The 11,883-nt window shown below is 42.6% G+C and overlaps 1 protein-coding gene across 3 annotated transcripts in view; it reads right to left on the bottom strand.

Annotated features, from left to right (window-relative positions):
- LOC129266557 (uncharacterized) overlaps positions 1-11,883 on the bottom strand; it is a 182,488-nt gene that overhangs the window by 117,440 nt on the left and 53,165 nt on the right. For all 3 annotated transcript variants that reach the window (XM_064104023.1, XM_064104024.1, XM_064104025.1), the window contains 12 exons: positions 11,614-11,730; positions 9,543-9,735; positions 8,263-8,438; positions 7,453-7,714; positions 6,873-7,153; positions 5,902-5,997; positions 4,702-5,007; positions 3,485-3,653; positions 2,608-2,786; positions 1,811-1,966; positions 1,079-1,192; positions 8-607 (listed from right to left, as the gene is read on the bottom strand). In XM_064104023.1, the coding sequence (XP_063960093.1) occupies positions 8-607; positions 1,079-1,192; positions 1,811-1,966; positions 2,608-2,786; positions 3,485-3,653; positions 4,702-5,007; positions 5,902-5,997; positions 6,873-7,153; positions 7,453-7,714; positions 8,263-8,438; positions 9,543-9,735; positions 11,614-11,730 (2,649 nt within the window). The remainder of the gene's footprint in view (positions 1-7; positions 608-1,078; positions 1,193-1,810; positions 1,967-2,607; positions 2,787-3,484; positions 3,654-4,701; positions 5,008-5,901; positions 5,998-6,872; positions 7,154-7,452; positions 7,715-8,262; positions 8,439-9,542; positions 9,736-11,613; positions 11,731-11,883) is intronic.

The raw sequence follows: 11,883 nt of genomic DNA, 5'->3' as shown, positions 1-11,883 counted from the left end.
TACATACCTTCTTCACAAGTTACACACTCTGCGAGCCCCTCGCTGGCAGCATACGTCCCATTCGGACAAGGTATGGGCAAGGTAGTACCTTGAGGGCAGTAGTGCCCTACAGGACAAACTCCTCCATAGCCTGTCTGGTGAGCATCATAGTATGCACACGATGCGTTGTTCGATGCGGGACATGTGTCGTTGTTACCGTCCGGCTGGGCGCGGTCAACGCCATAGACGCAGAAGTGCCCAGGGTCGCACTCAGCTGTAGGCCAATCGAGGTGTTCTTGCTCGCAGTAGTATCCCGCGGTGCAGGGAAGGCATTGGCCGACCTCGTAGAGTCCTTCCTGGTCGCTGTAGGTACCTCTGGGACACGCCATGATGTCATAACCTGTTCCTTGGGGGCAGAAGTATCCCGCAGGACATATCTCCTGCACCCCTGCAGATTGGCAGTGGTATCCTGCAGGACAGGGGTTGCAGGAGGAAGCATGGGTGTAGTTCACGTAGGTATTGTTGGCACAGGGTATCGGGTAGGAAACTCCCTCCGGACAGTAGTGACCGATCGGACAGAAGGTGTCGTTGGGCTCTCGATGGACAGTACCGGGTGGACAGTAATATCCTGAAAGGATTGGAGAAACAATTGGTCAATTTCATTCATTTGTCTTTTTTGCTTCTCTCTCTCTCTCTCATCTGCATCTGTTCTAACAGCCAGATGGTCAATGAATGTGACAAAAACAGACACACACACACATCCATTTTCGGTCGAACATACATGTATCTTCGGTGCCACCTGTCTATAGTAAAAACCGGTCTAAGGCAGGCACCTAAATTGTCTTCCATTTGAATATGTATTAAAGAATATACAGGTAACCTATCAACAATGGCCATTTTCCTTTTCTTTTTTTTCTTTTTTTTTGGGGGGGGGGGTTCGAAGAATTTCTTGCTTGTACATCAAGTTTGCACTCCCCCAAAGAAATCCCCAGGTATTTCCACTGTTTTCACAAAGTCTGGGATCAGAAATTTACAATCCACCCTGCATAAGCCAAGGCACATATAAATTGAATCTTTTGATATGATCTTTGACACTGACCTTCCCCACATGGACCTGTAGGTTCTGTTAGGCCATCTGTCTCGCAGTACGTCCCTCCGGTACACGGGTAGCAGTCTGTAGCAGAGGCCTTCAAGGTGTCATTGGAATATCGACCTGAAACACAAAACACCGTACGATATGGTCATAATACTAAACTCTTTAAGAAGATCTTGCTCTTGCTAATGCAAAGAATAATACTTATGATCATGATTTTGAAAAACCCATATCATAGATATGGTGAATTATTTTTGTTGTTTATCAATGGTGGTGATAGTGATGGTGGTAATGATGATGAAGATGATGATATGATTATGATGGCGGTGAATCGGTTATCACCACAATGATGGTGATTACAGTATAGATGATAAGGGTAATGATGATCGTAATGAAATTTTGGTGATGGTAATGATGATGATGGTGATAGTGATGATGATGATGAAGAGGAGGATTTTGGTGATGGTGATGATGATGATGATGACAATTATAATGATAATGATGATGGTGATAGTGATAATGATGAGGAAGAGGCGAATATTGGTGATAGTGGTGGTGATGATGATGATGATTATAATGATGATGATGGTGACTATTATGATAGTGATAATGAGGAGGAGGAGGAGTATTTTGGTGATGCTGACAATGATGGTGATGCGAATGATGATATCGACATTGATAATGACAATTACTCTACCGCAAACAAATATAATCCCTCAAGAAATAAATATTCTTTACCTGCAGGGCAAGGAGTCGGATCAAACGTTCCATTCATACAGTAATATCCTGCAGGGCACTCGACCTGATCAGGTCTAGAGGATCCCGAAGGACAGTAGTATCTCTCATAGCATTCACCGTACGGCTCAGTGAGACCATAGTCATTGCAGAACCATCCTATTAGATAATACAAAGAAAACAGTTATAGAAAGTTAAAGAAGGGCAAATGCTGGGATTTTTTTTTCCTAGTTGACATGTGATAAGAAAGAAAAGGTTATGACAAGAAATGATAACTTCACATCTACCCTAGTTTCAGAAAAGTCATGAAATTCTGACTGGGGGTATCAAATTAACACCCTTTTCCTTTTTTCCCTATAGTTAACGATGGATTACAAATATGCAAAAAAAGAGAGAAAAATCGCGGGGGATGGGCTTCTTTTCACAACCATCTGTGGTAAATTTGCAACATAAGCTTTGACATTGGGGTAAATGGGGATATTCTAGAGATCTGAATTTATTTTCCATGGTTCTTTTGGATTCCATGACAGCTGCTGCGGCGACAACTGCTCCGCTGCAAATTCCACACACTGATTGAACGACCAACTTCAACCCTTGATTGCACACTATACCCTAACCTAAACCTAACATAAAACCCTAACCCTATATCTTCAGATGAAATAAAGCCCAAGCAATTGTCTCCGGAGCAAATGTCTTGTCACCTTCTTTTAAGCATTTTGGGGGTTCAAATGCCCTAACCCAATGTAACTCTTTTCGCCCTGGTCACACAACAAGAGGTAACAAAAAAAAAAAAAGCTCGCCTTTGGTACAGTTTAGACACTGATCCTCACTCTCCTTCTGGAGGACATCGGAGTAGGTTCCCGGTGGGCACGCCTTTGGCTCAGTCGTTCCCTCGGGACAGTAGTAACCAGCCGGACAAACGTTGGCATCGGTCGTCTGGTTGGGCGTACTTATCTCGGCATACTGACGGCAGAAATACCTGGAAGAGGAACGAAAGGATTAATCCAAGATAAACATGTTTGGGCCCTGTCTTACAAAGAGTTACGATTGATCAGATCAATCGCAACTATGGACGGCCAGCAACGTCAACATCTATTAAGCATGTTTGTTCAAAATATTTTCTAGTTGTGATGTACATGTATATTCATGCATTCGTTGTTTTCTTGAAAATTCAATGTGCTTCTCTTTGCATACGAAGGACATTGTTCAAATTTTTCGTAGAAAAAATTATGACACTGACGGGTTCCCATAGTTACGAATGATCGGATCGATCGTAACTCTTTGTAAGACGGGGCCCAGATCTGTTAACTACAGAAATCGCTGAATGTGTCACAGAGACGAAATAATATATTGACCAGCTAGAAATTAAGTCGTGGCTCACAGAGAGTGTTACTCTTTTTGTCTTTACTGTCTCTTTGATAGTTCAAAATACACAAAGAAAATATGAACATCCTCCAAGAAAATAAACACATGTTATTCTGAATTTCTCAAATGACAGGACACACAACAAAGATATGCAACCGGCATGAATTGAAAATTAAATGCATATGCATATACATATTGCTAGCACAAAACAACTCATTCTGGGTTAGAAAATACATGCTGCACAAATGAAGGAGGAAAGAAATGTAGGAGGCAGCGTAATTTGAATAAGAAGAAGAAGAGGAGGATACTCACCCAGCAGCACAAGGTGTCGTAGCCTCAGTCAGACCCAACTCTCCACAATAGAAGCCTCCGGTACAAGGGCTACACTGAGAGCTCATGTTGAGACCAGTCACATTGCTAAAGGTTCCGAGAGGACACTTGAATTCATTGTGATAACGGGTCCCAGCCGGACAGTAGGAACCTAGTACAGAGATTAGGGTACGGGTTCATGAAACTTGTCAGCACTCACCTTTTGACTTTCTTCGACAGTTACTACAGTAACAGTCAGAGGCCAGTGCCTCTCAGCCAATCAAAACCAAGGATTTCACAGAAGTTGTCCGCACCGACAATTTAGTCAGTACTGACAACTTTCATGAAAGCCCATCTGATGGGGATGGAGTGTATTCAGTAACATTTGATTGATAACAGTTAGTAAATACCAGTCTGCACAGCACTGGACAGCATCTAATCTGATGAGTATTGGACCAACTTTCCCTCATCATTGAAATCTGAAGGAGCACTATCACTACGGGCATCATTGATGTTTTACTATCATCATCATAGTCACAAGCAAAAACATGACCGTCATCATCACCATCATTATCATCACCATCATCATCAACATCATCATCATCATCACCATCACAATCATCAGCAGCAAAAACATCACTGTCATCCTCATCATCAACATCATCATCCTCCTCCTCAACTGAATCCTCATCATGATCATCACCATAATCAACATCACCACCATCTTCAGCAGCAGCATCACTATCATCATCATCATTATCATCAACATCCTCATTATCATCACCGCCATCACTATCATCATCATCATCACCATTATCATCAACTTCATCATCATCACCATCACAATCATCATCATCATCATCAACATCATCAACATCCTCCTCAACCTAATCCTCATCATGATCATCACCATAATCAACATCACCACCATCTCCAGCAGCAGCAGCAGCAGCAGCATCACTATCACCATCATCATCGTCATCATCATCGTCATCATCATCATCATCATTATAATCAACATCCTCATTATCATCATCATCATTATCATCAACATCCTCATTATCATCATCGCCATCATCACCACCATCACTATCATCATCAGCAGCAGCAGTAGCAGCAGCATCATCATCACCACCAGCATCACCACCATCACCACCATCATCATCATCATCATCATCACCATTACCACCATCAACACCACGACAATGGCTACCACCCACCTTCGGGGCAAGTTGAGTTCTGGTAGAGGACCACCGGCTCCAGGCGATTATCGCAATAGAATCCCGCAGGACACGTCTTACAGTCCTCCTGGAACTCCTCATCCTGGTAATATCCCGAGAGGCAACGGATCGCCTCCGGGCTCCCGAGAGGACAGTAATGTCCCTGGGGGCAGCGGTACTCGTACGGAGAAGAGATGTTCTGTCCAGATGGGCAGTAGTAGCCTTGGTCGCACTGAGCCGTTGGGTGGCTGTTGGCGTATCCTGAGCAGTACATACCCGCAGGGCAATCCAGACAGTCAGACAGGGCTAGTCAATCAATGCACATAAAGAATTAGTAGTAGGTCTTGATGAAATTGTATATTAGGGGTTCTTTAAAGACTGTCCTTTTTTCATCACACAAGTCGTATATACATCTAAATAATTTTGCAGTTGTTAACAAAATAGGTACAGTATACAGGTCAAATGAGAAATAATTCGAAATGAAGAACTTGTAGATATTGATTAAACTATATCAATGAAAATATATCTTGGAGGTTATATTTAAACTGAATAGATATTGCCTTCTTTTTCAAGACCCTCACCGAAGCTAAATCTGTCACTGACATATCATCAATCAAAAGCATACAAGTTTAATACATTTTTACCACTTAACAGCTGAGTATTTGGATTGAGAAAAACTCAAATTAACAGGTTTCAAAAAATGGGCTTCATTATCCTTCTCAACAGCTTGATTTCTTTATTGTCGTAGTGTGTTAAGAAAGTTGAGATTACATAAGTTTGTACATATAAAATAGATATATTACTTTGTTTTCCAGATTTCAATTTCTGTTTGATCTCAATAAAATAAATTGCACACTATGAGGAATTTTACACTGATAATATTCAGTGTTTAAATGGATGAATCATTAGACTTTTTTAAATTTGTATGTTCTTATTTACATTGTCACTGTACATTGAACCCCAAAACAGCATGATATACATTAAAATTCAACATTTTCAACTTCAACTTGTTTTGCCATGTTTTATTTCCTGCTTATTTAGATCAGCTTACCATCTAAATATGCATTCAGATTGCGTGTAACAGTTTTCCCTTAAAGAGCAACTTAGCCAAGCAAAGGATCCCACAAATGATGGTCAAGTACATGTACCTAATGACCGACCATGGTGATTTAAATTTTTTAGACTGAAATTTAGACTGACCTTGATTTTGTGTTGTATTCAAGAATGTCCCAGGTGGACATTCCTGTGGTTCTTCGCTTCCTTCTGGACAATAGTGACCACTGGGACAGACATCACCTGAAAATTTGATGCAAGGAGGGGAAAAAACATGTTTAGATTAAATTCTTCGCATCAAGCAACCTTAAAACATATTCTCTACAATATATCTGCATGGTCAGTAAACTCGATATTCTATTGCTTGTGATACAATTTACTTCAATTGAACACACTGTTTATAATACTGATGGTAGGGGAATTTGTTGGGGTCACATAAAGTTCAGTCCAACTAAAATTAATACTCAAGTGCTAATGTGCACGTGAAATACAACTTGCAATCTCATCAAGTTATACACAGAGAAGCAAGCCACAAAAGCCACAACACCCAACGTCTGAAGACGAATACACCCTCATCCTTGCATTCCCATTATTCTGAACCAAAAAATCTATGACAATCCAAACTCTAACCCTATTATGCCCTAAGATTGATCAGATCAATTGCAACTCCTGGTCCCGTAACACAAAGGTTAGCAATTAATCGTACGCTTGATTTTTTATGATTGATTGCACACTGTAGCCAATGGAATCAATCGTAGAAAAATATTCTACGATCTTTGCTAAGCTTTGTGTTACGGGCCCCGGGCCTTGGTTTTAAGAATACACCAGGGTTCCGTCTTACAAAGAATTGCGATTGATCCGATCAAATACAACTATGGAAGGCCAGCAACATCTAAAATGCATGTTTATTCAAAATATATTCTAGACATGATGTATATTCACATTATCATTGTTTTCTTGACATTTCAGTATGCTTCTCTTTGTTTTCAAAGGTCATTGTGCAAATTTCCTCAAGAAAAAATTATGACATTGATGGATTTCCATATACTTCAGGTTGATCAGATCAATCGTAACTCTTTGTAAGACGGGGCTCAGGTTAATAACAAAAAATCCTTTACCTGATGCAACTCCATCAGGGCTCGGCGACTCCGCTCCACTCGTGCAGTAATGCCCTGCGCTGCAGTTCCCGGCCGGGTAGGCCAACTCCACCACATCGCAGTACATCCCCGGCAGGCAGGAGATCGGGTAGACTGACCCCTGGGGGCAGTAGTGACCGACTGGACACTGACCGCCCTGGGACGGGTCGGTCGGTTGGGAGAACTGAGATCCGTTGATGCAGTACCAGCCCTCGTCGCATTCGGCGGTGGGTGCGGACAGGCCGGGCAGCTCGCAGTATGTGCTGAACATTGAATTGAATGATACAAAATTAAACAAATTCATTATTAATAATGAAATAAGCAATATTTATACAGAGCTTAATACAATGATTCAAAATGCTGCAGGCCATTGGAAATGTTGTAGCTCAGTGGATAAGTCTCCGGGCTAGAACCTCAAGGTCTAGGGTTCAAATCCCAAAATAGCATATCTTAGGCAAGACATTCATCTACCTTTGCCACTCTCCACCCAGGTGTAGTAAAATGGGCACCTGGTAGGAAGACCTTGCTTGAAAGACCACTGTATTTTTCCCCTGCTACTTACCCTGGTAAACAAAGTATACAATCGCTCTCTTCCGATCGTCCAGTCAGGTTGTTAAACGTCCCTTCGGGGCACGGATGCTCGTCCCATGTCGCCGTCTCTTGGGGACAGTAGTAACCTGGGTTGCACTCCTCGGGTACCGTCGTGTTCTGAGTGCAGTAGAACCCGATGGGACAGTTGCGACAATTGAAGCGGCCCGTCTCGTTGTTGTATCTTCCGGCGATGCACGGTGACGGCGAGTCCGACCCGGCGACACAGAAATGACCTTGATTGAGAAGATAATAATAAGTACTTGCTTATATAGCGCCTAATAGTCAGAAGACTCGAAGCGCTCAACAATAAATGCAGCATAATAAAACTGGCTGTAGCAGAACTGCTGTTGCGTGATCAAGTGTTTCAAGAAATAAATTCCTGTCAGGTACAAACTTCTTTCCCTTGGTCGAGTGCAGCACATCGTGGATAAATTTTATGCTGACAGAAATCATGCCATGGCTGGCATTCGAACAAAAGACCTGTGCACTGAACTAGAAATGCTACTTCTTGTTGTGTGACCCAACAACTTCCAGTTTACTCGTACCACATTCAGCGCTAGTCCAGGTGCACCTGCTTTTGCACCGTGTTCTCAATCTCTTCTTACATTTTGAGGAGGAATCATCCAAAATTTGCTACATGTATTATCCCTTTTGCTGTATTCTATTCTTACCTTCAAGCTAGCGGAAGTTACTGGATCACACAAGCTAAATCCTGGAAATTATGGTTATTGTCAATAGGGACAATTTGAGGAATGTAAGGGTGAATTCAGCGATCACTTACCAGTTGGGCACTCTCCTCCTTCAGCGGGGTCTGTAGGCATACTCTTAGTGGCACCTTCAATGCAGTACCATCCCGGAGAACATTGTCCAGCTGTGGATGTCATCGTGGTGTTAGGACAGTATTCGCCGGCAGTACAGAGCGTGCAGTCGGTCTCACCCTCTAGTTGCTGAGTAGCTCTGTGAACAAAAAATCATATCATTTTGATTTGATTAGATTGGAAATGTAGTAATATAGTTTAAGAAACACTGTCGAGCTGTGGCTGTCATTGTGGTGTTTGGACAGTATTCACCGGCCGTACAGAGCATGCAGTCAGTCTCCACCTCCAGCTGCTGCGTAGCTCTGTGAACAAAGAATCATATCGTTTTCATTTGATTCGATATGTAGTAACCCAACTTTAAAGACACTGTCCTGCCATTGTGGTGTTTGGACAGTATTCACCAGCAGTACAGATGGTGCAGTCAGTCTCTGCCTCTAGCACCTGCGTAGCTCTGTGAACAAAGAATCATATCTTTTGGATTTATTTGAACACTACTTGACAGACAATGTCGTCTGCAATTTTTGTGGCATTAAAGGAGTAGAAACCCACAACCAAAGTATAGCCACAGATAATACTTTCCAATTCAATGCTCATTGTATTCATCATCATCACTAGGAACCTTTGGCAAAGGTCAGGGCCAGGTCTTTCCTACAGGAATCTTGTAAGAAGCTTTTCATTGCAAATCATCAGAGTCACCATAGACAAACCAATGTGGACTGCAGGAAAGCTGCAATGAAAGGACGCATGGCATCTTTATAGCTGGATTTCTGCTTAGACATGCTGCGAAGACATTTGACAAGTTGCCTAACTAATGCCCCCGTTCCACTATCACCACCTGAAACCGCGATCTGTCACGATCATTAGATCGGCGGAGAGCAGGATAGGAATCGGTTGAAATCGAGAGCAGCCTAAGAACAACGTTGTGAAGACAGGGTAATAGCAGGAATTTTATTCAGATCGGGGTGATCGACTAAAAAATTTTAACAGAAAACGTGCATTTTGAATCATGGGGGAAGCGGGAAATCATGAGCAACACAGCGCCAATTGTGGGATGAGCGTAATTAGGTCTTTCTTGGTGTACTAACAGCGGCACAAGGACGTAATGATTCCCCGTTCCTTTGGAAAACTTATATTACTGCAAATTATTTTTCGATGACTCCCAGTAAAATGGTCTGAAGGTTTGTCAAGTCGTAGCAACATCGGTACAGTGGTACAGGGGCTTAATGCACGTATCCTTACTCACCCGAATCTTCCCTTAGGACAAGGCGTTGGGTATCCACTTCCCTCTGGGCAGTAGTATCCCAAGGGACATACGCTGTAATCAGTGCTGGTGGTGATGTCAAAAGGACCGGCTTGATAGGCCAGCTGCTTGGAGTAGAAACCAGCAGCTATGGGACCGGTCACGTTAGCTAGGCCATCCTCTTCGCAGTAGTGGCCTGGGTGAAAGGATGAAAAGAGAGAAAAGATTAGATTGGGAAATTGCTTTTGGATGTTATTGTGAATACCCAAGATGCCTGCACTAACATCACCAATTTAGAAATGTGCATTATTTGTTTTATATAAGAAGACAGCAGTATGAGTTTCGTAGTGGAAAAATTGCTCGAATCCCTACGGGAATCCCACCAAAATTTTGAGGGTAGCACAGATGAGGAGATCACACCTGCTTTCTATTGCTACATCGCAGGCGTATTAAGTACAGTATGTGCGCCAAAGTAAGTGCATCAAAATACTTGTCATATCCTTTTCTAAGAAAGCAAAAGTATTTCAGAAGGTGTCTGTGATGTACACAAGGGTTGTTTATTTCATGGCAACTGCCCGTCGTCACCATCACCGCAATCACTGCCATCATCAACACTATCATCGCCATGAATCAAATCATCATTAACAAATTCATCATAACCACTATCACAATCACCATCAAACAATCCTTGTCATCATTACAACCATAATCATCATCATTATCACCACAACTATCATATTGTCATCATCATCAACATCGCCAACTTTGTCTTCGTCATTGTCATCACCATCATCATCATCCAAATCATCACCACCACCACAACTCCCACCATCATCATCATCATCATCACCACCACCACAACCACCACCACCACCACCATCATCATCATCATCATCATCACCATCATCATCACCATCATCACCACTATAATCATCACCATCATGACCATCATCATTACCATAATCATCACATCATTATCATCATCATCACCACCACCACCACCACCACCACCACCATCATCATCATCACCATCATCATCACCATCATCATCATCATCAGCATCATCATCACCACCACCATCACAACCACCATCATCATCATCACCGCCATCATCATCACCACCACCACTATCAAATCATCATTAGCATATAAATTATCATAACCACCATCACAATCACCATCACTATCAATCAATCCTTGTCATCATTACAACCACAATCATCTTATTTATCACCACAATTATCATATCATCATCATTAATATTGCCACATTTGTCTTCGTCATTGTCATTATCACCATCATCATCATAACCATCAAGATCACCATCATCATCATCGCCGCCACCACCATCATCATAACCACAACCACCACCACCACACCACCATCATCATCACCATCATCATCACCATCATCATCATCATCACCACCACCATCATCATCACCACCACCACCACCACACCACCATCATCATCATGGCCATCATCGTCACCATCATCATCACCATCATGACCACCACTACCATCACCATCATCATCATCATCACCACCACCATCATCATCACCACCACCACCACCACACCACCATCATCATCATGGCCATCATCATCATCATCATCATCACCACCACTACCATCACCATCATCATCATCATCACCACCACCATCATCATCACCACCACCACCACCACACCACCATCATCATCATGGCCATCATCGTCACCATCATCATCACCATCATGACCACCACTACCATCACCATCATCATCATCATCACCACCACCATCATCATCACCACCACCACCACCACACCACCATCATCATCATGGCCATCATCATCATCATCATCATCACCACCACTACCATCACCATCATCATCATCATCACCACCACCATCATCATCACCACCACCACCACCACACCACCATCATCATCATGGCCATCATCGTCACCATCATCATCACCATCATGACCACCACTACCATCACCATCATCATCATCACCACCACCACCGCCACCACCACCACCATCATCATCATCATCACCACCATCACCACCATGTCTGCATGGATAGCTTACCTGCCAGGCATTCAGTACACTCTGACTCTGCTATCAGCCCTTCTCTGTTTCCAAAGTAACCCTTCAAGCAAGGTCTAGGATCGTTGCCTGCGCTGGCTCCACCCAAACAGTAAAAACCTGATGGATCAAAAATATTGATTGGGTTGAATGTCAGAAGAGAGGCTACAGACAAAACCTAATAAATTCTTGGCAAAAAGATGAAAAGTCAAATCCCTCATAGTTACATCATACTTTCTACATACAAGAAAAAATGCACATTCCCCTTCTAGT

Source organism: Lytechinus pictus, chromosome 8 (assembly GCF_037042905.1).
Source record: "Lytechinus pictus isolate F3 Inbred chromosome 8, Lp3.0, whole genome shotgun sequence".
In the NCBI taxonomy this organism is placed as follows: Eukaryota; Metazoa; Echinodermata; class Echinoidea; order Temnopleuroida; family Toxopneustidae; genus Lytechinus; species Lytechinus pictus.
This window is presented reverse-complemented; position numbering and strand designations above follow the sequence as displayed.